Source organism: Megalops cyprinoides, chromosome 17 (genome assembly GCF_013368585.1).
Source record: "Megalops cyprinoides isolate fMegCyp1 chromosome 17, fMegCyp1.pri, whole genome shotgun sequence".
Taxonomy (NCBI): domain Eukaryota; kingdom Metazoa; phylum Chordata; class Actinopteri; order Elopiformes; family Megalopidae; genus Megalops; species Megalops cyprinoides.
The window spans coordinates 22293900-22318320 of NC_050599.1; the positions used below are offsets into that span (position 1 = coordinate 22293900).

The 24421-nt window shown below is 49.8% G+C and overlaps 2 protein-coding genes across 2 annotated transcripts in view; one reads left to right on the plus strand and one right to left on the minus strand.

Annotated features, from left to right (window-relative positions):
• The window catches only part of extl3 (exostosin-like glycosyltransferase 3), a 32829-nt gene extending 30750 nt beyond the window's left edge, over positions 1 to 2079 (plus strand). Inside the window, exons 4-6 of the mRNA XM_036550391.1 lie at positions 199 to 343; positions 1130 to 1258; positions 1765 to 2079. Coding sequence (XP_036406284.1) covers positions 199 to 343; positions 1130 to 1258; positions 1765 to 1974 — 484 coding nt within the window. The 3' untranslated portion in view covers positions 1975 to 2079. The remainder of the gene's footprint in view (positions 1 to 198; positions 344 to 1129; positions 1259 to 1764) is intronic.
• Positions 2080 to 6337: 4258 nt separating this feature from the next.
• Positions 6338 to 24300, minus strand: ints9 (integrator complex subunit 9). The gene is made up of 17 exons (XM_036550509.1): positions 24228 to 24300; positions 23237 to 23364; positions 22629 to 22689; positions 22460 to 22522; positions 21904 to 22043; positions 20902 to 20988; positions 19885 to 20005; positions 19215 to 19349; positions 18298 to 18409; positions 16411 to 16591; positions 15807 to 15867; positions 15376 to 15547; positions 14808 to 14932; positions 14484 to 14651; positions 13339 to 13437; positions 12000 to 12137; positions 6338 to 7051 (listed from the first exon to the last, which is right to left on the minus strand). Exons 1-17 carry the CDS (start codon positions 24234 to 24236, stop codon positions 6875 to 6877), a joined length of 1977 nt encoding a protein of 658 aa, XP_036406402.1. The 5' UTR covers positions 24237 to 24300; the 3' UTR covers positions 6338 to 6874.
• Between the last annotated feature and the right edge of the window lie 121 nt (positions 24301 to 24421).

A 24421-nucleotide genomic window follows, 5' to 3' on the forward strand; every position in this document is an offset into this window, starting at 1 on the left:
ATTACACAGCTCAGCAAGTGCGTGTGTCAAGACCGTTTTTCAGAACCCAGGTACCGCTTTACTCTCTGCATTGTATGACCTAGTTACATTAGTTATTCCTCCTCTCACTCTCTCGTACTCTCCCTCTTTCTTATTCCCTCACTCTTTTACACCTTTCCCTTCCCCCTTGGCCCTTTTTCCCCCCTCCACGTCTTCCAGGGTGTGGCGTGAGGCCAGGGACCGGATCGTGGGCTTCCCGGGCAGGTACCACGCCTGGGACATCAACCACCAGTCCTGGCTCTACAACTCCAACTACTCGTGCGAGCTCTCCATGGTGCTGACGGGCGCCGCCTTCTTTCACAAGGTGAGCCCTCGCACCCGCATGCTGGGCACGGGACCCTAACACCACAGATCCTAACACGCCGTCGGACTCAACCCCCACACTCTGCAAACACTCAGTCACCTGGACTGCATCCAGCCCATTGCATAGACTGGGGTGAGGCGTGAGACGGCAGAATTTTTGTGGTTGCTCCCGTGTTTGTGTTGGTAAAGCTTCTATGGAAAATGTAACATGTGCAAGACTTTGACCTGGGTAGTAGGAGCTGGATGTGTCGCTAATGGAGGGAAACAGAAGGTCCTCCCATCTTAATGATTATGTTTTCAGTGGGCTTTCTCAAGAGACTTTCCCTGTGGACAGGGCAGGGTTGCACATCTGCGCTCCATCGAACACGCACAGAGCCACAAACTACTTACAGACAGGCATATGAGGGGACCCACTCCCTAACACATAGCTCTTCACTTCTGTCATCAAGCAGGAATTTACTTTAACACTTGCTGTTCCCATTCATCTGAGCCCTCCTCAACTACCTGAAGTCACTGCTTCATTTTATTGTTGTTGTTGATACTGTTGTTATTAATGTGAGTTGTTTATTAATGTGAGTAAGCAAGGCTTAGTTACCAGTTTGTTAGATTAGGGTCCAAAGCAGTGGAATGAGAGACTGGTATTATAAGTGGGATCAGATGTGCGGATGGCTTCCTCCTCTCTTCCCACTGTGGCCAAATGCGTTCCCTCCCTCACTCGCGCTCTCTTGTCTCTCTCTTTATTTCTCTCCCTTCCTCCCCGCGTCCCTCTCTCCGTCGCCCTCTGCAGTACTACGCCTACCTGTACTCGTACGTCATGCCCCAGGCCATCCGCGACATGGTGGACGAGTACATCAACTGCGAGGACATCGCCATGAACTTCCTGGTGTCCCACATCACGCGCAAGCCCCCCATCAAGGTCAGAGCGCCGCGCCATCCTCCCCCTTCGCAGATCAGCTACGTCTTTGTCAATGATAATGACCGGAAATTGTGCATCACGAGCTTGATGGGCATTCTGCGCTATGCCACGTATTCCTCGGGTGGCAAAGTCCATTTTTTAATGTATGCAAATTTATCCTAAACAGCGACCGGATTGCATTATTTCAGATTTGCTGACTAAGGCCGCGGAAGTGTGAATAAATCAGCCGGGGTTTTGATTGCTGGCGTCAGCAGTTCCTCTTCAGGCTTTTGTATTGTTGAATTCTCATTCATATGCACTCATGAATCTAATAGGGAGCACTCCTGTGAATTGCCCATTAAAAACTGTCATTTGAAAAGTGCTCGGGAGACGGAATAAGGTCCGATTCCGCCCTCGTTCTCATTGTCCCGCCATCGTTCTCATTGTCGCGGTTTCTTTTCATTCCTTGCGTTCTGTGCCTCTCTAACTCCGCCCTCGTCTGTCCCCGTCCCCGGTCCCCTCCGCAGGTGACGTCGCGGTGGACGTTCCGCTGTCCCGGCTGCCCGCAGGCGCTGTCGCACGACGACTCGCACTTCCACGAGCGCCACAAGTGCATCAACTTCTTCGTCAAGGTGTACGGGTACATGCCGCTGCTCTACACGCAGTTCCGCGTGGACTCCGTGCTGTTCAAGACCCGCCTCCCCCACGACAAGACCAAGTGCTTCAAGTTCATATAGGGGGAGGGCGCGGGAGGGGAGGGGGGGTCACAGCGGCCCGTACAGAGGAGGACAAACCCCGGGGGTGTGGGGACGGGAAGCTGAGCGTCCGTTTGGGAAGGGGGGAGAAGGGGAGGGGGGGAGCACAGTTAACGGCAGTCCCCAGGGATTTCAAAAAAGACAAAAAAAAAAAAAAAGGCTCAGCTTCCAGCTTGTGGCTTTAGAGTGAGGGAACTGACAGGGAAGCTGGGAGACGAAAAAAATAGAAAATAAAAAACACTGCTGCCTTTTCATCGTTTCGTTTGTGCGTGTGTTACATCGGCGACCACTACAGATCTCATCCAAACCACTCTGGCGGCCCGCGAGAAGGCGGCGGCACGCACGCGCACGGACCGCGGCGTCTGGAGGGAGCGCGCCCGGAGAACGCATCTCAAACTGACACCGCGACCCTGTCTGCGGAGAGCAGGGGGGGGGCGCGGCCCTCACTCCCCTCCCCGAACGGACACAGAGACCCGGGGAGGGGCACGGACTTCTGCGCGGAAGTGCTGCATTCGCGCCCACCAAGGACTTGAGCAGTGGGTGTGCGAAGGCACACAGCTGTCATTGCCCTCTTAACATTTTGTCCTTTTTACTCTGACATTTTAAATTTATATATACTCTAACTGCGTACGTGAACGTTGAAGAAAGCACTGATGGTCACCTCAATATTTTATTTGACGAGTTTTTAAAAAAAGAAAAATGTGGTGGTGTTTAAATGTACAAAGTTCTGTGTGTCACGGACTGTCATCAAACTTTCTGTGTTTCTTGGCCCAAACTTGGGGGGGGGGACGATGTCGCAGACTGACGTGAGAGTGGCCCTGCTGCTGTTGCGTGTCACCGCTCTGGGTTCGGCTGGTAGGGTCTGAGACGCGACTGGAGGTTTCGGGCAGGGGAGCGGCGAGTCGCGGTCCACCTCAGAGTTAGGTAACAAAACGCGGTTTGCTAAAGTTGCAAAAGTTTAAACGCAAACAGGAAGTCGCTGTATGTCGATCGCACACAAGCACAATGTCAAATCGAGATCTTCTTTTGCACTGTAGACCAACTGTAAAATTATAAGATGCTGCTGTCAGCTGAAATATTGGTGACTTCCTTCTCCCCCATTGAAAAGAGTACTGGTATGATGGTACTTAAGAAAAAAAATGGCCACAGACCTAATTTTGAAAGGATACACAGCTTCTGCATTCCTCCACAGTCTCAGCGCTAAGAGAATGTAAAGTTCCCCTTTTCCCAGAGCCCTTTAAGGTCAAAGGTGAACAGAGATATGAATATTTTAAATGCTAATTCACCGACTGTCTCTGAAGAGGGGGCCTCTCTCGACCTCACACAGCTCCTGTGTCAGATCTTTTTCACTGTTTGAATGTCATTTGCCCTCTCAATGCCAAAAGGTACGCTTTCTACCAGTGGACAGTACATGGAGTGTGTATTCCAAAGTGATTATTTTTTTTTTTAAGGAATGCAGTCTAACATAAGTGGGTACTTTTCACAACCCCTCAGATATGTTACCTCTGATTTCCCCAGGCAGGAGTTCCTGTTTAGTCCCTGTCTGAAAAGCACAGCTGTATCGCACACAGCACTGGCAGATCCACGGCACCCTTTCGCTGTAGAACTAGGCGAGACCACAGTTGCAGGTTCAGGGTTAACGGCAGGCCCCCGAGGGCCTGACCCCCCTGGTGTCCCCACGCTGCACCACACGAACGAGAGGTCCCCCCACTCTCAGAGCAGCAGTGCACCAGCGGGGGGCCAGATGACTGCAGGTCTCCTGGGACTCTGATTGGCCAGAACCAACTCCTCCTCCTCCCACAACCCCCAATCACGCAGGTCACACATGCGTGCGCTTCCACCTTGTTGCATTTCGCTGTCCCGTCATGGCGATTGCAGTAACTGTATCTCTGTGGCAGCAGTGACACCTTATGGTGCTCGGTGCGGCCCCCATGCAGATATTTAACAGCGTGGAACGCCGGGTTGGAGGAGAGGCCCAGAATGCCCTCTGCTGTCAGTCCCATAACAAATCTGTGCATCTGAGTCTAATCTGACAGGAAGGTTAGAATTCATAGTAAATGTGTCCTTTATCAGCAGTATATATTACAAATAGATAGTTCACTATATAAATATATCTATATCTATAAAAAACACACTTGCTGTCTGAGATCACTAAAGGAATTTGAAAAGGATTATCTGAAAAGTAAAACCGCTTTAAGATGTTGACGGACTTGTTCACGGAATCTGGGGAGATGAGAGGACAGTACGATGGTGATATCACTCGTAGGCCCCGGCGCCGCGGGCAGGCCGTCAGCTGACTGACCCCGGGTCAGCGCGCGCGTCTCGTTCTCCCCTGTCACTGGGTAATTTGTTGTGTGCTCACATCACTGCCTCTGTTTGGTGTCCAAAAGCAATATTGAATAACCGAGGGCCGGCCAGCGGGGTGGGGGTGGGGGGTGGGGGGTGCGGAGGGGATGTCCAAGGGTGATGATGTCTGTGATGTTAACCAGTGTCACACAGCCCTTGGACCCTGTAGCACAGTATGTGGTGGAGGGAGAGTGGGAGGGTCTGATACATTCTCTGTTTGAAGTTGCCCCCCCCCCCCCCCCCCCCCCCCCCACGTCCCCAGGGATTGTCCCACCCAGCTGGCCTGCCCTCAGCAACGCACCGCCTGCAAACACTCTCCTGTACCAGACTGACGACGGGGCGGAAGAGCCCTGCCAAAAACTGTACTTGGAATTAAACCCTGAACGTTGTTATAGATCCGCTGTGTGGACTGTTTCCTGTCTCTGTGTTTCCAACAGAAAGCGGTTTTCTTTGCTCTCGGACGAAGCCTCGGCTATGAGCAGATATTTAGGGTGGACAGGGTCAGAGGAATCCGTATCTGAGCAGCTCTACTGAGTGGGCGGGGTCAGAGGAATCCTCATCTGTGAGCAGCGGGATTGGGTGGGCAGATGGAGTGAATGTAAGCATGGACCTTCATGAACACTCATTGCAGCAGGAGCTGGTAGCCAGAGCAGGGCTGGTTCGTGTTGGGGGTGTTTGGGACCAACATCTGGCTGCACCGCTCTGAGCCGGGAGCCAGGGGCCAGAGTTCTCCGGGGGTCGTCTTCCAAAAACACTGATGTCACAGGGAGGGTCCCCACTCCCTTCTGCCCCAGTGAAAGGAAGCCAGGAGCTCGTGTTACATTCTAACATGGGTGTAGTCCTCTGTTCCATGTCCTGGAAAGCAGCGATCCAGCAGGTTTTACAGCTCCCTTTATTTCCAGTGCTGTGGATGTGTCACGTCAGAGACATCCAGAGACATGGATGGATGTAAGACACTTTACGATGGTGGGAAAATTTTGTCACGCAACATAACAATGCCCGTCTTAAATTCTTCCGAATGTATGGTGAAAGAACCACTTTCAGTTCAGAATGCATACAAAACAATACAGTGGCTGAAGATAATGCCAAAACAATGGTCTAATTTGAATTCGCTAGAATTACATTACATTATTGGCATTTAGCAGACACTCTTATCCAGAGCGACTTGCATAGGTTATAATTGTTTACAAGTTACCCATTTAGACAGCTGGATATTTACCGAGGCATTTCTGGGTTAAGTACCTTGCTCAAGGGTACAACATCGGTGCCCCAGCAGGGAATTGAAACGTTAACCTTTCAGTTACGAGTTACGAGTCCTGCTCCTTACCACTGTACTGCACTACTGTCCTATATTAGGTGTATTATTATCCAACTTAAAACTTCAACCAAAAAAACCGCCTTTTTTGCAGTCTGAAATCAACTTTGGCTGCTCCCAGGTAGGCTTGTGAGCTTCCTGGAGTTGTGCAACTAAAGCGCTCCATCGATCTAATCTCTGCCACTCTGAGCTGAGCCGTTCTGAGGCAGGTGCTGGAACCTGAGCCAGGTGCATCCCCGTGGGAGCCGCGCTTCGAACTCACCTGGGATTACAGCGGCGACGGGAATTAATCTACCCCGGCTCACCTGCTATGATGCAAGACACCCTCGGTCACAGCACAATTTAGAACAGCGTTACAGATTTATGTTTCTGTCTCATCCGCACCGTGAGGCACGATTCAAATTAAAACGCAACTGAATAATTCAGGAGGGAAGGGTTTGTTTCTGTACAACTCACTCCCACCCCCTGGTGTCTCCATGTAACCAATGCAACAAATTATTTGTTTCTCATGAGATGGGATTTCTATTTTTTAACAGCAATTCTCACATTCAGTGTGTAAATTGTAATTGGTGTAAATTGATGATTCCTAAACATTTCAGTCAGGATTTAAATCAAGTATTTTATTATAAAAGTACAAGTGAAAGAACAGCTGAGCTCTCGAGAAAAGAAAATTTATGAGGGAACATGAGACCAAACATACATAATTACAGCACTACAAAAATTCATTCCCTCTGAAACCTCAATGTTTTCATACATTCTCACTAAAAACATACCAAAAACCTGACCCTTTTTCTGAATGAACTGAGAAGTACAAATTTGAAACTGGCAGGCGTGTCAGGCCCATTTGGGGGGCAAGGTCTTCGGACTCGCTGGCTGCGAAACACCTGAATGTCACCCAAGTCCCCCTCTGCACCTGTCCGCCCCTCACAGGAAACAGGAGTCAGGGTCGTGAGGGAGAGGCCATCAACATCACCTCAGACCGGGCGCTGTACAGATCCACGTATCTGTATGTCAAATGGATGGGGTGATGCAATCGCCTGTGTCCACCATATCCCATCCTGACCGTATGCAGATCAGTGGAACTGCGCAGGGCTAGCTCTGAGGCGATGCTGGGGGACAGGCGGCTGGGCTTGGCTGCGTGTCCAGACAAGGAGGAGAGCAGCGCGTTGCCCGTGGCGCTGGGGTCGCGGTGAGGGCGAGGCGGAGGGAGGAGGAGGAGGTTCAGAGCTTCTGCAGGAAGCGGAGCACCAGGTCGCGCAGGGCGGTGCGCAGCGGCTCGTTGTTGTCGCAGACGATGTGCGTCCCGTCCTCCTCCAGCTGGATCAGCGTGTCCTCGGCCTGCAGGTGCAGGATGTGACCGTCCGCCGTGTCCTCCACCTTCACCTCCGTGATCCCGTGCTGGAGGAGACACACACACACACACAAACACACACACACACACTAGGGATGTGCATCTCCATCACAGAGGCCGATGCAGTACACATCTCAATGCATTGCCAAGGATTCGATACATTAAAGATACGTATGAAGCAACTACTAATGCGATACGATATGGTTCACCCCTATTGCGATGCAGTGCAATTCGACACGATGCGATTCAACGCAATACGATGCGATGCAAAAGAATATGATGCTATGCAATTCAATATGGTACAGATAGACTGATTTTATTTCTTTGGTTCTTCTTAAGCAGACAGTGCTGCCTGTGTACTTTATAGCGGCATGGCATATTTTGCAAATTGCATGCATCTTGTCAAATTGTTGGTCTCTCTTGAAAAATCTGAAGCAATTTGGTGGAACGGTTGAAAACGATTATTGCAGTATTACCCCTTCGCCATGGTTACACCGTGGTTTTTACAACAGTGTTACCCTTACTCCACAGTTACTCCACATTTACTCCATGCTCCAGGTTCGGTAAACTTTTTCCTCACCTTGAATATAATTAATACTGGTAGGATCTGTTTTGTCTTGCCCACCCTTTTTCAGTAAAGATATCCAAAGCTTTTTTTTTTTTGTTCAGGTGCCAAACTGCAAAAGACTTTTCTATGGAGATCGAGGCAGTTTCTGGCAAAGGTCCACAAAAGCATCCTCCCTGGTAATGCTGAATCCTAATCAGTCCACTTTTTTGTGAGATTAATCCCTTACAAATCGATCCAAGTGTTGATCATTCCCAAGCATATTCAAATTTAACCTTGTGGAGATATACAAACGCAGGTTAGAGTGAGGACTTCTTGGAGCCCGATCACTGAAACTCTTCCATCCGCCCTCCCGCAGTGCTCAGAAGTCCAGAATTTCTCGTAACTGCACGAACTGGAATTTATCCGACAAAGACACGGTGGCCTTTATGGAAGTTAAACAACTACGAGCAGACAAACACCTGTACTGTTTTGATTAAAAAAAAAACAAGGAATACTGGCAACAAGTTGTTTTCCATCTCACAAAGTCACAACACACTTGTGTTAGACTGAACTGAGCCAGTGTGGGCAGAAGGACATCAAGGGCACAGAATCAAGAGTGCGCTTCTTAGCTAGCTAGCTAATAAGTTATTATTGCTTATCTTTTGTCACAATTTGCTCAGGGCAAGGTTCTGCAGATATAAGTGGGGAGGGGAGGGGGTCCAACAGGGAGGCTGAACTAACTAATGAGTATGCTAGCACATATTATGATTATTATCATTATTTCCTCATGAGTGGTCCGTCAGGAGCCAGCACGAGGTATTCAAGGACACAAGTGGCGTCTGCTGAATACGTAATATATAATTAATCACGTTTAGTTTCTCGTGACGTTCTTGATAAGCCCCACGCATTAATCACTTTGCATTTGCAACTGAGTATCATTTCAGTCTACTCATGAAGAGGACTGCCTGTATTAATTAATGAATGCAGATGAATGCCTACATGTGCGGGGAACACGGCTCCCGTTACACTGAAACTGCTTTTGGCAAAGACGCAGTATCGCAGTTAGAAGGAGGGGTACCGATGGCCACTCGGGTTTTGTCTACGAGGCCATAGAGAACAGCTCCGTAATAAATCCATCTCCACCTAATTGCAGAGTAATCACTGAAAAAATGGCCGCTGCCCCATTCGCGGTAGCTCTCGTTTCCAGGAAACGCTTCCACTTATCGGGGTATTACAGGGGGGCCGCGCATCGTGAATCAAGCCCTTCACACTTTCTTAGCCAAGAAAAAAAATGTGATTTATGAACGAGGCGTTCGTCTTCCGGGCCGCAAGCAGAAGGGCGGCTCGGTGAGGGGGAACGGTTTTTTATCATTTATTTTTTACAGGAGGCCTGCTGCATTCTCGACATTTCTGCAAATACAGGTCACCGTCACCTCACAACGCCATCAATCCCCGTCGCCGTCACTGCCCCCTGTCGTTATCATTTCATTAAGCACTGTCCCTTACTAAGGGTGGACGTACAGTGCATGAACAGAGTCAGCAATTAACAACTGTTTCATTTAAACCAATCAAAAGTGTATTATTGTTACGGCGTACAACTCAGGTTCAAGCAAAGGAACTGCGGGTATAACGCATGAAAAGACACACGGATTCTTACACAGGTAGCGGAGCGCGGTGAATGTGCGGGATTAGATCAGAAGCGAAGATGTGGAAATCACAGGCTGCCGGCGGAAAGGCTGCGGTCTAATGATACGTTCTATTTTAATTCGGGCCGCTCTGGCGGCGAGGTGGGCCCGTGTCCGCGCCACGACTGGAGGTAATAAATTACCCGGGCCGCACGCTGTGAGGTGCAATTACAGGTGATGTCGGAGGCAGGAATGTTAGAGTTGACGTGAATGGCTCCGGGGTCCGGTAAGTGTTCTGCCGCTTTAATAACCCTCTGTGTTTTTTCACCGGGGAAGGCTGTCATTATGTGAGGGGGAAGGGCAGGGTCGGGCCTGCCTGTCTGTCAGTTAAGGTGTCCGGGCTTATCTGGTTGAATGGTGACGGTGTGTGAGGTTTGGTAGTATGTGAAAAGCCTTAGGGGGGGGAGGTCTGGTGGCGCCTGTACTGCGAGTTTGCCAAACACAGCACGGTCATCGTCCAAATAAGGGTGCCGGTCACGAGCGGGCAGACTGTGCCGGTTAGGGGTGCTCAGAGTGTGCCTCGGGGGTGAGACAGGATCCATCGCCAAGCAGGGACAGGGGGAATCTCGCGTCTGTGACGTGCGTGCGCTCGGCAGAGAATCGCTGGCTGCCGAGATCCGCAAAAGTTATGGCAGCCCCCCTCCCCCTCCCTCTCATCCACCACCCTTTGAAGTGAAGTACAGGGCTGGAACGCGGCGAGATTCATTAAAGGGAGTGGGAACAGGGAAAGGGGGGGGGGGGGGGGAGAGGGAGGGTGTGGCCACTTGCCAACTTCTTCACTGGAGCGAGAGACCTTCCTTTCATTTTCGACTTCTGAGTTTTGATAGCTGGCCCGCGAAAAATAGCTCCCACTCTCCAAACCGACGACAGACGCAGCGGGCCAGACCGGATTAAAACCCAAATCCGCCCGCTGACATGACAGAAAGTGGCAGGTGTCTTCTGCTGACGCGCCTCCATTCCTCTCGCAAGCGCGAGAGCCACTATCGGCACAGGGGTTACGCTTTTAATGAGCACCGAAACACAAGTCAAACCCTGACGTGGATCTGCTCATTACAGCTTGTGTAGCATAGCGGTAAGGTTGCTCGTTCGATTCCCTGCTGGGGCACTGCCGACGAACCCTTGGGTGAGGTAACCCAGAACTGCCTCAATAAAACATCCAGCTGTATAAATGGCTAACATTGTAACGGATGTAAGACGCTCTGGATAAGAGCGTCTGCTAAATGCCAGTAATGTTAATGTTAATGTTAGCTGGGCTGTTCGTCCGCCCTGATATCTCGTGTGCCGATCTGCGTTTGCTGTGCTGGTTTGCAGTTCTTATGCAATGTTGCTGTGAGCGGCCTTGGGGCTGTTTCCTGTTGCTTGGTGTTGGGCCGCTCGCTCTGGTCTATGCCATACCTCAGCACACCGTTTCCTGCGGGGGCACCATCACCCCAACACCACTAAAGTGCCACTGTCGCTGTCATAGGGAATTAGGTCGAAGAACCAAACCGAGAGGGAAAATTAACATCCTCTGCTGAAGTGCATTCATCTGTCCCCCTTTCCCTCTTTTTTTTCCGTCGTCTCTGCTCCGTGTCAGTTTGAATATTCACTGGGTGTGCGAATACCCACCAGTCTGGCTGGGGAGGGGGGGAAAAAAATGAAAAGTGCTGCTTTCCCTTTGGGACAAACAGCGGTGCTAGCACAAGCAATAAATGATTTACGGATACAAATTGGCTCTAATTAATGATGACGATTCACCTTGAGATGCGAGCGTCTTCCAGCTCATACGGCGACTGACAGCCCACCTCTTCTGAATCATTTGAGGAAAATACAGCAGCCAGCATTTTATTTTCGCTTTAATTAGAGCCTGATCGATACTGTGACTGGCAGTGGCAGCCTGCCAGTGGCCTCCTGGGGGAGCAGGAGATTAAAAGATTTTTGTTCAAGCTCATTTCCCATCTAAATTTCTTCAGTTAGAGCCGCGCTGCCTCCTCCTTTTCCCCCCAGTTCCTTCCTCTCTCACAGCTTCCCTGGTACTTTCTAGGCGTTTGCGCTAAGACTGCGCACTCGGTAGCCTAAATCCTGGCGAGAATCAGAGCAGATAATAAGCATGAGAATCAGAAATGGATTTCTCCTTGTACAGGGTGTGAGGGACGTGTCTCTCACCTTGTACAGGGTTGTGAGGGGTGTGTCTTTCACCTTGTACAGCAGCATTTCCCAAACCTCTCCTGGAGGACCCCTTGTCCTGTATGGTTTAGATCTCTCCCTCCAGGAGAGGTTTGGGAAACACTGCTGTACAGGGTGTAAGGGGCATGTCTTTCTCTTTGTACAGGGTGTGAGGGGTGCGTCTTTCACCTTGTACAGGGTGTGAGGGGCGTGTCTTTCACCTTGTACAGGGTGTGAGGGGTGTGTCTTTCACCTTGTACAGGGTGTGAGGGGTGCGTCTTTCTCCTTGTACAGGGTGAGAGGGGTGCGTCTTTCTCCTTGTGCAGGGTGAGAAGGGCGTATCTATCACCTTGCTCAGGGGGTGAGGGGCATGTCTTTCATCATGAGCAGTGCTGGAGGGGCCCATATCATTTTGTATAATGTGAAAGGGGCATATCTCATCTTCTGCAACCTGAAAGGGGTTCTTCTCCCACACAAAGCGGTGTGCCTCTAACTTTACATAATGTGGGGCAGGAGGAATGAAAGGGACACATCTCTTATGCTGTGCAGCCTGTGTGAAGGGGCGTGTCTCCTACCCCACGCAGCGTATGAGGGGCACAAGAGGGGGGCATCACTCACCTTCTGCAGCGTTGCCAGGAAGGGCTCGAGGGGCACGGCGCCGCTCAGAAGCGGTTTGGGGGTCAGCAGCTCGGGGGGCTCCTCCACCACGCGCTTCCGCTTCTTGCTCGGGGGGGCCGGTGCGGGTTTGGGGGCGGGCTGGAGGACAAGGGAGGGGGGGGGGGACATTTCACACCTCGTGCTCCGCTCACACACAGGCACGCAAAACGTTAACGAGATCAATTAAAGCGATGGGGTGAAAAGAAAAAAAAAAAACGTTAAATGGGATTTCAGTGTCCATTAAAACCGAACTGCAATCATTTGCGGGGGGTGGCGGTGGGGGGGAGAGTCCTTGTTTAATCCTTTCAGCCCTGAAACCACACCGCCGCGATTTTTCCATTTCACAGAGTAAACATAATTACACGCGGAGCGAACTGCTGGCTTTTTATATCGCTGCTGTCCTTGTTTAGTAGGAACATCGGTGGCAACACGTTTTAACGGCTCAAATCTGCTGATTAAAAGGCCTTTACCGGCTTGTCAGTTGTTTGGATGGATCGCGTTTTTCGTGTAGGACAAAAATGAAAACTGCTAAGTACGCACGAGGGCTTTTCTGTGGCTTTCATTATCCTGTCAGACACCCGTGCAAAGCTTAGCTGGAGGTTACCGGAAGGTGGGAACGTCACAATTACAAGAGAGAAAATTGAGTTTGGTTATTAATGACGCCCCTGCGTTTTCAGTCTCCTCCCCAGTGAGGTTTGAACAGGCAATCAGCATGGGTTCCCATAGGCTGCTCATAAACGCTTGTACGACAGCAATATCAACAGCGGAGCACGTCCTGAACCATAAAACTACAGGGCAGCAGTACAGCATAGTGGTAAGGAGCAAGGCTTGTAACCTAATGGTTGCCAGTTCGATTCCCCCTGGGGCACTGCTGTTGTACCCTTGGGCAAGGCAACCCACAACTGCCTCAGTAAATATCCAGCCGTAACCTATGCAAGTCACTCTGGATAAGAGCATCTGCTAAGTGCCGATAATATAATGTATTCCAATGTAATGTAATGTAGATGGGTGCCTCTAGAAGACTTAGGGTGCCAAGACCAGTGCCTGGGTAAACTGCTCTGCCTTCAACCTTTAGCGCTGACTGATACAGTGTATGACTACCTATTAATACTGTCCTGCATTGATGAATCATTACAGTATGAAAATACTCTGCATGTGAAGGGTTAAAGTGGTATGTCTGGCCAATCCGCAGTGTCACAGCCTTCCCAGTAACCGCTTACTCCGGATAAAAATCCTCCTCCCGGCCCCTTGGCCACGCCTCGCTCCCCCCGGCCCCCCTGCCGCCCGCGCATCCGCTCACCTGCAGCACGTGCTTGTTGTCCTTGGACTGCAGCACCGCGGAGACAGTTGCCACGGAGATGCCAGGTTTGATCTCGGTGGGGACGAGCGATTTCGCCAGCTGTGAAAGGAGCAGCGGGCTGTTTGCAGCTTTCAGATGGCAGACGTGTCCTCTCTACACGTCTATGAAACGGGGGAACCCGCCCACTTTCAACCTCGCTACCTGTACACCATCACCTTTATTAAGAGATACACTGATAGGCTGATGCATGACCACCAAAAGACAGACAGGGCCACAGAGCAAGAAATGCCATTTTTAACATGTATTGTGAAGTGGACATCCACAGGACTACGGCAATTTGCCCTTTTATACGTGAAACATGGTATGATGATGTTATACAAATGATTCTAGTACAGGGTCTTTCTTTGAACTGATAAATTACTGCCACCTAGTGGTCATTGTATGCCTTGCAACTCCCCATCACCCAACCCCTGAGCCTCCCTATGGCCCCCCTCTGTTCTGTCCTTAACCAGCCCACTTTTGGCCCCCTCTCTACACCAGGGCAACTCAGCACATCCCTACCTGTTCCTGACCTTGGCTTAGACCCCTTTTCTCCTCAGAATCCCCCCCCACCCCAACTCTCTGCTCACAGTGTCCCCCCCACTCCTCAATGTCCCTCCCTCCTCAGCATTCCCCACCTCTCCCCCCTGGGTGTCCCCCCTTTCCCCCCAGGGTTCCTCTCCCCTCTCTCCCCTCTCTCCCCCCCGGGTGTCTCCCCTCTCTTCCCCTCTCTCCCCCGGGTGTCTCCCCTCTCTCCCCCCCGGGTGTCTCCCCTCTCTTCCCCTCTCTCCCCCGGGTGTCTCCCCTCGTTTCCCCTCTCTCCCCCGGGTGTCTCCCCTCTCTTCCCCTCTCTCCCCCGGGTGTCTCCCCTCTCTCCCCTCTCTCCCTCCCGGGTATCTCCCCTCTCTTCCCCTCTCTCCCCCGGGTGTCTCCCCTCTCTTCCCCTCTCTCCCCCCCGGGTGTCTTCCCTCTCTCCCCTCTCTCCCCCGGGTGTCTCTCCTCTCCGCCCCAGGTTCTGCCCCGGGTGTCCTCCCTCTCTCTCCCCCGTCATTCCCCCTCTCCCCCCCTCTCTCCCCCAAGTGCCCCCCCCTCCTCCCCTCTCCCACCTCGGGCAGCAGCTGTATGCGCTCGTAGCGCCGGCGGAAGGGCAGGCCCAGCACGGAGCAGCGGCGGTACGGCATGGGCGGTGGCTGCAGCTCCAGCATCAGGTCAGAGCGGTGCGCCTGCGAGGGGGGCGGCTGTGTGTACTGCTCTGGGCACACCACGTGCAGAGGCTGCAGAGGGGGGGGCGGAGACAGGGGTCAGAGGTCACACAGGGGGGAAGGGGTCAGAGGTCACACAGGGAGTAAGGAGTCAGAGGTCGCACAGGGAGTGAGGGGTCAGTGGTCACACAGGGAGTGTGACATAAATCAACCATGGATGACAGTTACCTGGACTTCCTTCAGAAGCTTGGAGACCTGGTGGAAATTGAGGCGGGTGTCGATGGGGCAGTACACGCACTTCATGGCCAGGGGCTGGTAGGGGGCCAGGGCGTCCAGGTAGGAGAAGTCAGGCTCTGTGGAGAGCGCATGCAGGCTGAGCCAAATCATTCAGAACACTCACTATGTATCACTCGAAAACACCAGCGATAGCATTAAATGAATGTTAGCCAAATGTCAATGTCTCTTTATTAAGACCGATAAACCTGAATGAGCCAGCTTCTCCCAACAGCCAGGGCTATATCGTTTCATCCCCATCATTCAAAACGCTAACTGACGGACGCTAAAAGACTCCCAGCCAGACCCACTTGATCAATGTCACCCCGGCGACAAACTTGAGCGTCCCTTGTTATTGAGCGTGTCTGGCTCATGTTGGCCCGGTGCATCTCGATACAGATTAAAAATCGCAGTCAGGGTTGCGTCGTGTCACTCTGAATCGTTCAAGCCATCATTCAGTGATATCAGAAGGGATCTCTCGTCACCGGCTGCGTCTCACTGATCCGGGGTCAGCGCGGCTCACCGGTGAAGATGATGGTGTTGAGGCTGGACCTGCCCCACAGCTCCATGAAGTGCACGACGTCCCCGAAGCGCAGGGAGGGGTGGCCGGTGAAGACCACGCAGGGCTGGCGGAACTCGTTGCTGAAGTCGCCGTGGATGCTGGGGTAGTGCTTCAGCTTGTTGGTCTGGATCAGCTGGAACAGGGAGAAAGAGCGAGAGAGAGAGAGAGAGAGCGAGAGAGAGAGAGAGAGAGAGAGAGAGCGAGAGAGAGAGAGAGAAGGCATCAGGGTTCTGGGGGCACTGCCCCAACTTTTAGTGCGTGACACGTCATTGTACAAGATGCTTTTCGAACTGCACTTGACCCCTTGGGAAAGCATTCTTTACAGCTTCTAATGGTGTTAGCAGTTGGCTGAGAAGACCACCATCGGCTACACAGTGACTGCTGACACTCACCTCAGCATGTGGGAAGGGGGGCTCCGGAAGGTACACCTTAGACTGCTTATTCTGACAGAGCCTGGAGGGGGGGGAGAAAAGGGTCACTTTCCCTAGTGAGGAGACTCAGAATGGGACAGACACTGGCTTGGACTCAAGCCCATCTGCAGAGTGGCAGAATGTGTCACACGTGCGTGAGGGGTGTGAGAATTCAGACCGCAATCAACTCATTGTGTGTATCAGACATGAAGACAGGAGTCTGAATGAGAAACGAAACCAAATTCCACAACAAAAAAGGCAAGCTTAACAACATTATTAGACAGATTTACTATTTCAGGATTCAGGATGAACAATAAAAGCCCAAGCAGCAGAGGAATCAGAGATGTTCAGCAATGTAGTCAAGAGGAACAGGAAACACTTCAATGAATCCTGAATCCTGAGGCAGTTATGGCACCAGGGAAGGAAGCCTCTCCTTGAGCTGATTGCCATGTGTTGGGTTGCAGTACGTTGAGCATTTCCACAGAGTAAACGTGAGAGGACAGTGGTTGGCGTGTGATGGGTGCAGCCTGGCCCCCTGCAGCGAATGTCCATTGGGGGGCAGTTTCTCCTTCTCTGCGGGACTCACCACTCGGCGAAGATCTGCGAGAACTCCAGGGAGCTGTTGGCGACGGGCGAGATGAAGTAGAAGGGCGTGGTCCCCAGGTTGGCGGAGTCGATGAACTGGTACAGGCACTCCAGCAGGTCGTAGATCACCCCGGAGGAGTAGCAGGGCACCAGCACGTTGCCCCCGGCGCGGATCGTCATGGCTGCGAAGCGATGGGACGAAGAGAGCTGGTTTCAGCACAGAGCAGGACTGCACAACCCTGGCCTAAGAGGACCACAGTGTCTGCAGGGTTAGTCAACCCTGGCATAGGAGGACCACAGTGTCTGCAGGGTAACTCAACCCTGGCTTAGGAGGACCGCAATGTCTGCAGGGTAACTCAACCCTGGCACAGGAGGACCACAGTGTCTGCAGGGTTACTCAACCCTGGCTTAGGAGGACCGCAATGTCTGCAGGGTTACTCAACCCTGGCATACGAGGACCACAGTATACACAAGGGTCCTCAACCCTGGCATAGGTGGACCACAGTGTCTGCAGGGTAACTCAACCCTGGCTTAGGAGGACCGCAATGTCTGCAGGGTTACTCAACCCTGGCATAGGAGGACCACAGTGTCTGCAGGGTAACTCAACCCTGGCATAGGAGGACCACAGTGTCTGCAGGGTAACTCAACCCTGGCATAGGAGGATCGCAATGTCTGCAGGGTTACTCAACCCTAGCATAGGAGGACCACAGTGTCTGCAGGGTTACTCAACCCTAGCATAGGAGGACCACAGTGTCTGCAGGGTTACTCAACCCTGGCATACGAGGACCACAGTATACACAAGGGTCCTCAACCCTGGCATAGGTGGACCACAGTGTCCGCAGGGTTACTCAACCCTGGCTTAGGAGGACCGCAATGTCTGCAGGGTAACTCAACCCTGGCTTAGGAGGACCACAGTGTCTGCAGGGTTACTCAACCCTGGCATAGGCGGACCACAGTGTCTGCAGGGTTATCCAACCATGGTCAAAGCAGGCCGCAGTGTCTGCAGGGTTACTCAACTTTGGTCAGGGTCTGCAGGCATTTAACCACATGATTCAACAAATCTTCATCTTAACCAAACAGTCTCAGCTTCCCTCTCCTAGTCCTGACAGCCGGTGTGTTAAGAAGAGGTGGAAAAGCTGCTGAAGTGAAGCCTTCTGGGAGTGGGGCTGAGTAACCGAGATGCAGAGAGAAGCACAGAGTGCATTTAAAAGCTTTACTTTATCCTCCCACAGAAGCCATTTCCCTTCCCCTCCTTCCCACACTCCACACACACACACAGTCTGCTGAATCAATAGGACTCACTGGGCCACATGCACATGCATGCTGAAGTTGTGTTTGGATTCAGTGCTGTGGGTGGCCTACCGAAAAAAGGAAGATGCTCTGGACGGAAATAGATTTGAGCACAGTTTAACGCTGAATATTAACTGTTAATGGCTTAATCACAGAATCAGTCTAAGCCTAATTCACTGAGGGCTGCTCTCCAAGACAAGAATAGCCATGCTGCTATTCTAGCTCTCTCTGTCTCTCTCTCTAAAAACCTTTTCTGTTTTGGGGGGGGGGGGGGGGGGGGGTGCTTGCTTTGATGGGGTGGGGGGCATGTTTGTGTTTTTTGAGTTCATCCAAATGAAGTGTGTCTGCGATGTGACTTCTCATACCCCCCAACCCCCCACTGGTCCCTCCCACTAACAGCACATCCCACATGCCCACATCAATCAATTTTGAAAAGGGATTCTGCAATGAAGCATCTACAATCTACAATAACAGGCTCAGTTATAAATCCAAGGCTGTAAAAACGGTACCAGACAGCATCCCTCACCATGGAACCGACCTTTACCCTGCAGCTCTTACACCCCTAAAAGTAGGAGGTCCTGAGGCCCCTCCCCCTTACCCAGGTTGCTGCAGAACTCTCCCAGCATGCCGTCCGGGTTGGCGGTGGGGATCTGCGTCAGGCCCGTGAGGATGAGGACGTCGCTGTTCTTCAGGGAGCTCTGGTCCATGGGCTGCGAGGCAAGCATTCAGAACGTGACCCTGACAGACCGAAGCAGGTGGCTGCTCACACACACCCGTGCTTTGTGAATAAACACTCACCCCTGTACTGCATTAACAGGCACACAGACACACACCTGTACTGTACCAACACACATGCAGGTGATTACTGAGGTCTCAATAGCAGGGTACCAACACACTATAAACCCTAGTTTCAAACTAACATGTTCAAAGCCTCCAGCTCTTAATCTGGTTCTAAGTCAAATGTTTTTGTCTACAGAGTGGCAAAACTCTGATAGACTCTTAACAGGCAGTCATACTCCTGTTAGCACACAACTATAGCATAAAAAGCACTAATTACATCAAAGCTGCAAAGCACACTGGGACATCTGCTTATTCTATTTAATACTGTATGACACTGTGTCATTCTCCTTTTTCCATACAAAATGCCTCTCAACCTGAAGTGTTTCACATGGCAGTGAAAGTGACTGGGTTTATCAATCGCTGGAGGAAATATCAATGCACAGACCACAGGTAGTTACTTGATTCTTCAGAAGAAGACTTTCACTAATGTTACTCAGTGGGAGGCGAACATACTAGGGTCCATTAAAGGACCATTTAAAAAAAGATGACATTTATAAGTATCAATCATCAATATCAGTCTGTTTTAACTGATCCACAGAGATCAACACCACACAACCACAATGGAAGCATAAAGAGGTAAACACCATGTGTTCACCGCCGATAGCCACAGAAACACCGGTAGTCTGTGGATGCAATCTCTCATTGGCTGTTGGTGGCTCCACCGGGCTTAATTACCTGAGGGTGTGTCGTGAGAAGAGAGGAGCCAGAGACGTACGACACCTTCTCGTAATGCGATTGGATGATCCAGTTCGAGCTGCCCAATGAGTAGCCAGAGCTCAGGGGTGTGACCTGGACTGCACCAAAAAGCTCCTGAAGAGTAAAGGGGAGATGAAGAATGCTTATATGAAAATGATACCAAATAGATTTGTGTTCATTCAAGAGGTGGCTACATATTCTTATTGTAGATGTGGGAAGGTTCAAGTGCATTATGGGGCCAGGCTTTTAAAGTGGAACTACACTGCAAAGACACAATTTAATGTACACAGCCACCACAGAAAAAGACTAATAGTGCCGCAGGGTATTAATCTCTTTATGACTTCAGTGAACAGGATAGTTCAGTTTTTTTGTATCTCTGTAAGGTTCAGATAAGGTACACAGACTACTCCAGGTAGACAAAAAGTTGTAGAGCCAGTAGCTATAACTATATTGCATTCTGCATAATAATATACACACTGTAGCCATTTTTGGCTTAAAGCCAAAGACCAGCGATTGGCATCTTACCACCTGAACAGAGATGACATGAAGGTGGTGTAGGACATAGAGATAGTTTATTAACAGAGGGAACATTGTGTTCTTGTCAGAGAGACAGCTGATAGTGTGGCGGGGGTGGCGGTGGTGTGCTCACCACTTTCTGAGAATAGCCCACCAGCTGGACCTTGCTGAGGGCGGAGTTGACCTCCTGCATGCTGTAGCACTTCTTCCAGGTCCACACCTCCACTGCCTCCTTCAGAGGTCCGGGGAGCATCCTGGAGAGACACACACATTAACACGCGCATGTGCACACACGCACCAGTGCTGCTGCATCAACACATACACACATACCTGGAGCACACGCTCAAACACACATATCTGCACTGCACTGCCACATGGACACATACCTGTACTGCATCAGCACACACATACACTATGTGGACAAAAGTATTCAGACGCCTGACCATTACATTGTAATGACACTGTATTCAAATACATATATTTTAATATGGAGTTGGTCCCCCTTTTGCAGCTATAACAGCTTCCACTCTTCTTGGAAGGCTTCCACAAGATTTTGGAGTGTTTCTGTGGGAATTTGTGCCCATTCATTCTGTAGAGCATTTATGAGGTCAGGCACTGATGTTGGACGAGAAGGCCTGGCTCGCAATCTCCGTTCCAGCTCATCCCAAAGGTGCTCGATGGGGTTGAGGTCAGGGCTCTGTGCGGGCCAGTCAAGTTCTTCCACACCAAACTCATCAAACCATGTCTTTATAGTCCCTGCTTTGTGCACTGGGGCACAGTCATGTTGGAATAGGAAAGGGCCTTCCCCAAACTGTTGCCACAAAGTTGGAAGCATAGCATTGTCCAAAATGTCTTGGTATGCTGAAGCATTAAGATTGCCCTTCACCCTGAAAAACAGGTGTGGCCAAATGCCTTTGTCCATATAGTGTACATGTTCTTTATCTGCATGCCCAGACACACACACCTGTTCCACTAACACACCCAAATATCTGTAGAACATTACTACATTAGACCTGTGTGGCATCAACACCTTCACATATTCTCACACACAAACACACACCTGTATGGCATCAGCACACACATATTACCCTGTGCTGCAACACCATTCATCAGTGAGACAGATTTCCCTTCATCTGGGCGCATTTCATACCGTTGGATTTCCTTGTTCTTCCAGCAGGTGGCAGACTGTGCCTTAGGTACCCTCTCCATGAAGTTGACCAACTCCTCCATCAGCAGCCTGACAGAGGACAGTTGGAAGGTCATTTTCTTTGATGTAAAGACATTGTTGCTTTCTGAATATTCCCCTGGGTTTAGCATATTTCAAAATGCAGCTTGACCTCCTCTATAAAAAATGATGATTAGGTTGCGGTTCACCTTACAATGATCAATTAACACATACTGTAAATCTAATTGAATCTTCACGTGGCATTCAAAAATTACTTGAAAACAAACCCCCCGAAACAGTGTTAGATTGAGCATAAGTTCAAATCAAATTAATGGCCTTGACAAGGGTAACTTATGAATGTTTTGCATGTCCAACCAAATGTGTTCCCTGAGTTTTATTTGCTTGCAGATCCACTGTGTACCTAAAGGCAAAAGCCTTAACCTTTGCTGTGATTAGCTCAGACGGCCCACTTCTTAAAAAACTGAAATCTATGGACTTCACTCACCTGAACAAGAACACTCCTGTCCCAGTCAAGGATACAAAAGCTAACCATGAAAACAGCTTCTACACCATGATACTACCGTCTTCAAACTTAGCGAGCTCTCGCACCCCAAACAAATTCTCCCTGCTATCAATGCCAGCTCTTTTATTAGTATTAGTGGGATAAAAGTATGCAGACAGAACTGATGCCTGACTCTGCAGATTATTATGAATTGATCCTGTGGCTCCAGTAGATAATTACACTGCAGTCTCACAGGGACAGTATGAGTGGTCGGGAACACTCTGGTGGTATTGATAAAACTACTTGATGGTATTGGTAAAACTACCATTCTAAAGCCATCTCTTACATGGTTGCCTCTGTGAATTTTAGTGGAGGAATCCACCTCCTTTCTCTAAAACGGTGTAATGATTTACACTCACACAGGCAGTTGCCACGGTAAGAAGACCCTCCCTGGCCCCACCCCCTGGCTCCTCCCACCCTCCTACCTGCCAATCTGCAGCGTGGGCTCCGTGGCGTACACAGTCCCGGTGAAGCCCGTGTGCTCGGTGATGTAGGGCAACGCCATCATGCAGTGGTAATTGGAGATGAGGATGACATCGATGGTGGACAGGTCCAGCAGCTCTCTCTGAGGGGGGACACGAGCGACAGCGCACCTCAGATGAACCTCCTCTTGGGATTTTCACAATAATACGCTCCTCACAGAGCACTTGAAAGATTGACAGATGAATAATAGAAAGACAATACGCGCTGTGTTCCCCTATGATTTACTCAGACAGGTACAGAGGAACATGAGCAGAGGATGCTGGTCTCATTATGAGCAAATCTGTCACCTGCCTGTTTACGAACCAGCTGCAAGTCTAAATCTGCCAGCTCACAGGCCTATTCCCTCTCTCCTCCTGCAGCCACTATAATGCACTCTCACTGGATACTAGTCACATGGCCAGTGATTTCAAGTGCTACTTGCAGTCATGTTTACACATGAATGTTGAGCTTCCAAAGTTCTGTTAGCAACACAGTGAGGGTAAGAAAATACTGCTTTACCTCTGGGAGACAGAACTCAGGCAGAGAATCCACAAATACTCGGCCTGCACACTCCTTCAGCTCCTGATCAGTGTGGGGTCAAGACAGGGAAAGAGATTGAGAAAAAACATCATCCATGGCTGTCATCCATCTGAAAAATATTTGACTTAGTTGACATTGTCAGACTTACCTTTTCCAGGTTAATGGTGCCATCTTTAGAAACCCATCCGGGAAGTTTTGATAACCTTGGACTGGAATCAGGATAAGAAACATGGCATGTTTATAATACTTGATGCATTGACTCATATCATAAATGAAAACTATAAAATGTCATCCTGTTGTTAGTCAGGAATAATAACTTGTGAAATTAAGTTGTTTACCTTGGACAAAACTTTAGTTATGTGAGACACCATCATAGGTTGTGTGAGGCTCAAAAATGTAATTAACTCAACTGGCCGAATTGGCTGTATGCAGGTACCAACCTGACACATTCTGAACATATTTGTTGACGTTGCCTACGATCACGATTTAACTTGAGAGAGCCATAGCACTCCTGATGTGTAGCAGTATGAACTATTTAAGGTTTATCTGAAAGAACATTAGCATACAACCAACGTGAGGCTCACACTCTGTATGATAACCAACCTGCTTCAAAACCTGGAATGACTCAAACTGACGTTGATTCATTCGTAGTGTTACTTTAATCCTGGGTTTAACTTTAAATTAAAAGACAAGATGAGACTGACAGGCTACCTCACACTGTCATTACTGTATTCTGTTGTGTGGTAGACTCCTTACCTATGCACCAAAGGAAGCGGCAGGAAATGCAGGGCGGAAGTTGTGTCCAGCCCACAGTCCAGCATGATGGTGGTGGATTTGAACTTAAGGACATTGCAGGGCAGCGTGGGGTGACCCGATAAACAATACTAAGAAATGGGGTTTCAGGAAAATACAGCACAATCAGTAAAAATCACATTCACTCGTACACACTTGTGCTCTCACCACTGCGTTTGGCACTAACATGTGCGAACACGGTTAGTATGTTTGTGCAACATGTCATGCCAATTTATTGGATGCATTTTGTAGGTAATCTAGATAATCGCTCCTGCTAAATGACAATAATATTATGTAAGGTTCATGCTTGCTTTCAGTCAGCGCCACTTGGATGTTTAAGAAACACTTAGATAAAACAGACAAACGCGAAAAGTAAAGAGTCTATGCATATAATTCAAATTCTGAAATCAGCTTATTAGCTAGCCACTAGTTGTCTTTCAAAATGAGCCAACTAACTTCGCTAGCAGACCTTGTTTAGCTTATTAATTTGGACCTAGGTAGAGAATTGTACGAACTAAAAAAATACACCGTTAAGAAAGTTATTAGTTAGTCAAACCATTCCAGAGAGGCGCAGCTGGCTAGCAATCTACCTGCCTGTCATATTTAGCCACAAATGAATGAAATTGTGAGATACCTAACCTATGATTTGCGATTGACAAGACATCCATCAAGCGGTACTTGAGTCGACCATACCTCTAATTAGTACAACGGCTATAACACTATAGCTATTTAGACTAGCTTGCTTGATTGTAAGTTCTAGCGGATGGAAAATAGCACTGAGATCTGTACAATTCGTTAGCTATGCACTTTACGAGATGGCTATGGCAAAATACAGCTGGTTCAAAAGTATGTTTAACGTTAACTTTAGCTACACAAAATCAAGACAGCCACGTGGCTGAGTAGCTACTGGTTAGCTACTAGTCACACTAAATCCACAGTTTTTTATTCTACTCACCAGTTTCATGTTTAATTGATGTACTGCTCTTCAAATTATATGTTTACACCATGCCAGCCCCGTATCGTAAAACGACTTTCATGAAGCGACAGCACTAGTTTACGATCAGCATGTGTTTGACGGGATGTGTAGTTTTAGGTTACCGAAGCAGGGAACGCAGCCTGGCAGGCAGTTTGTAGTTTCATTGGAATGAG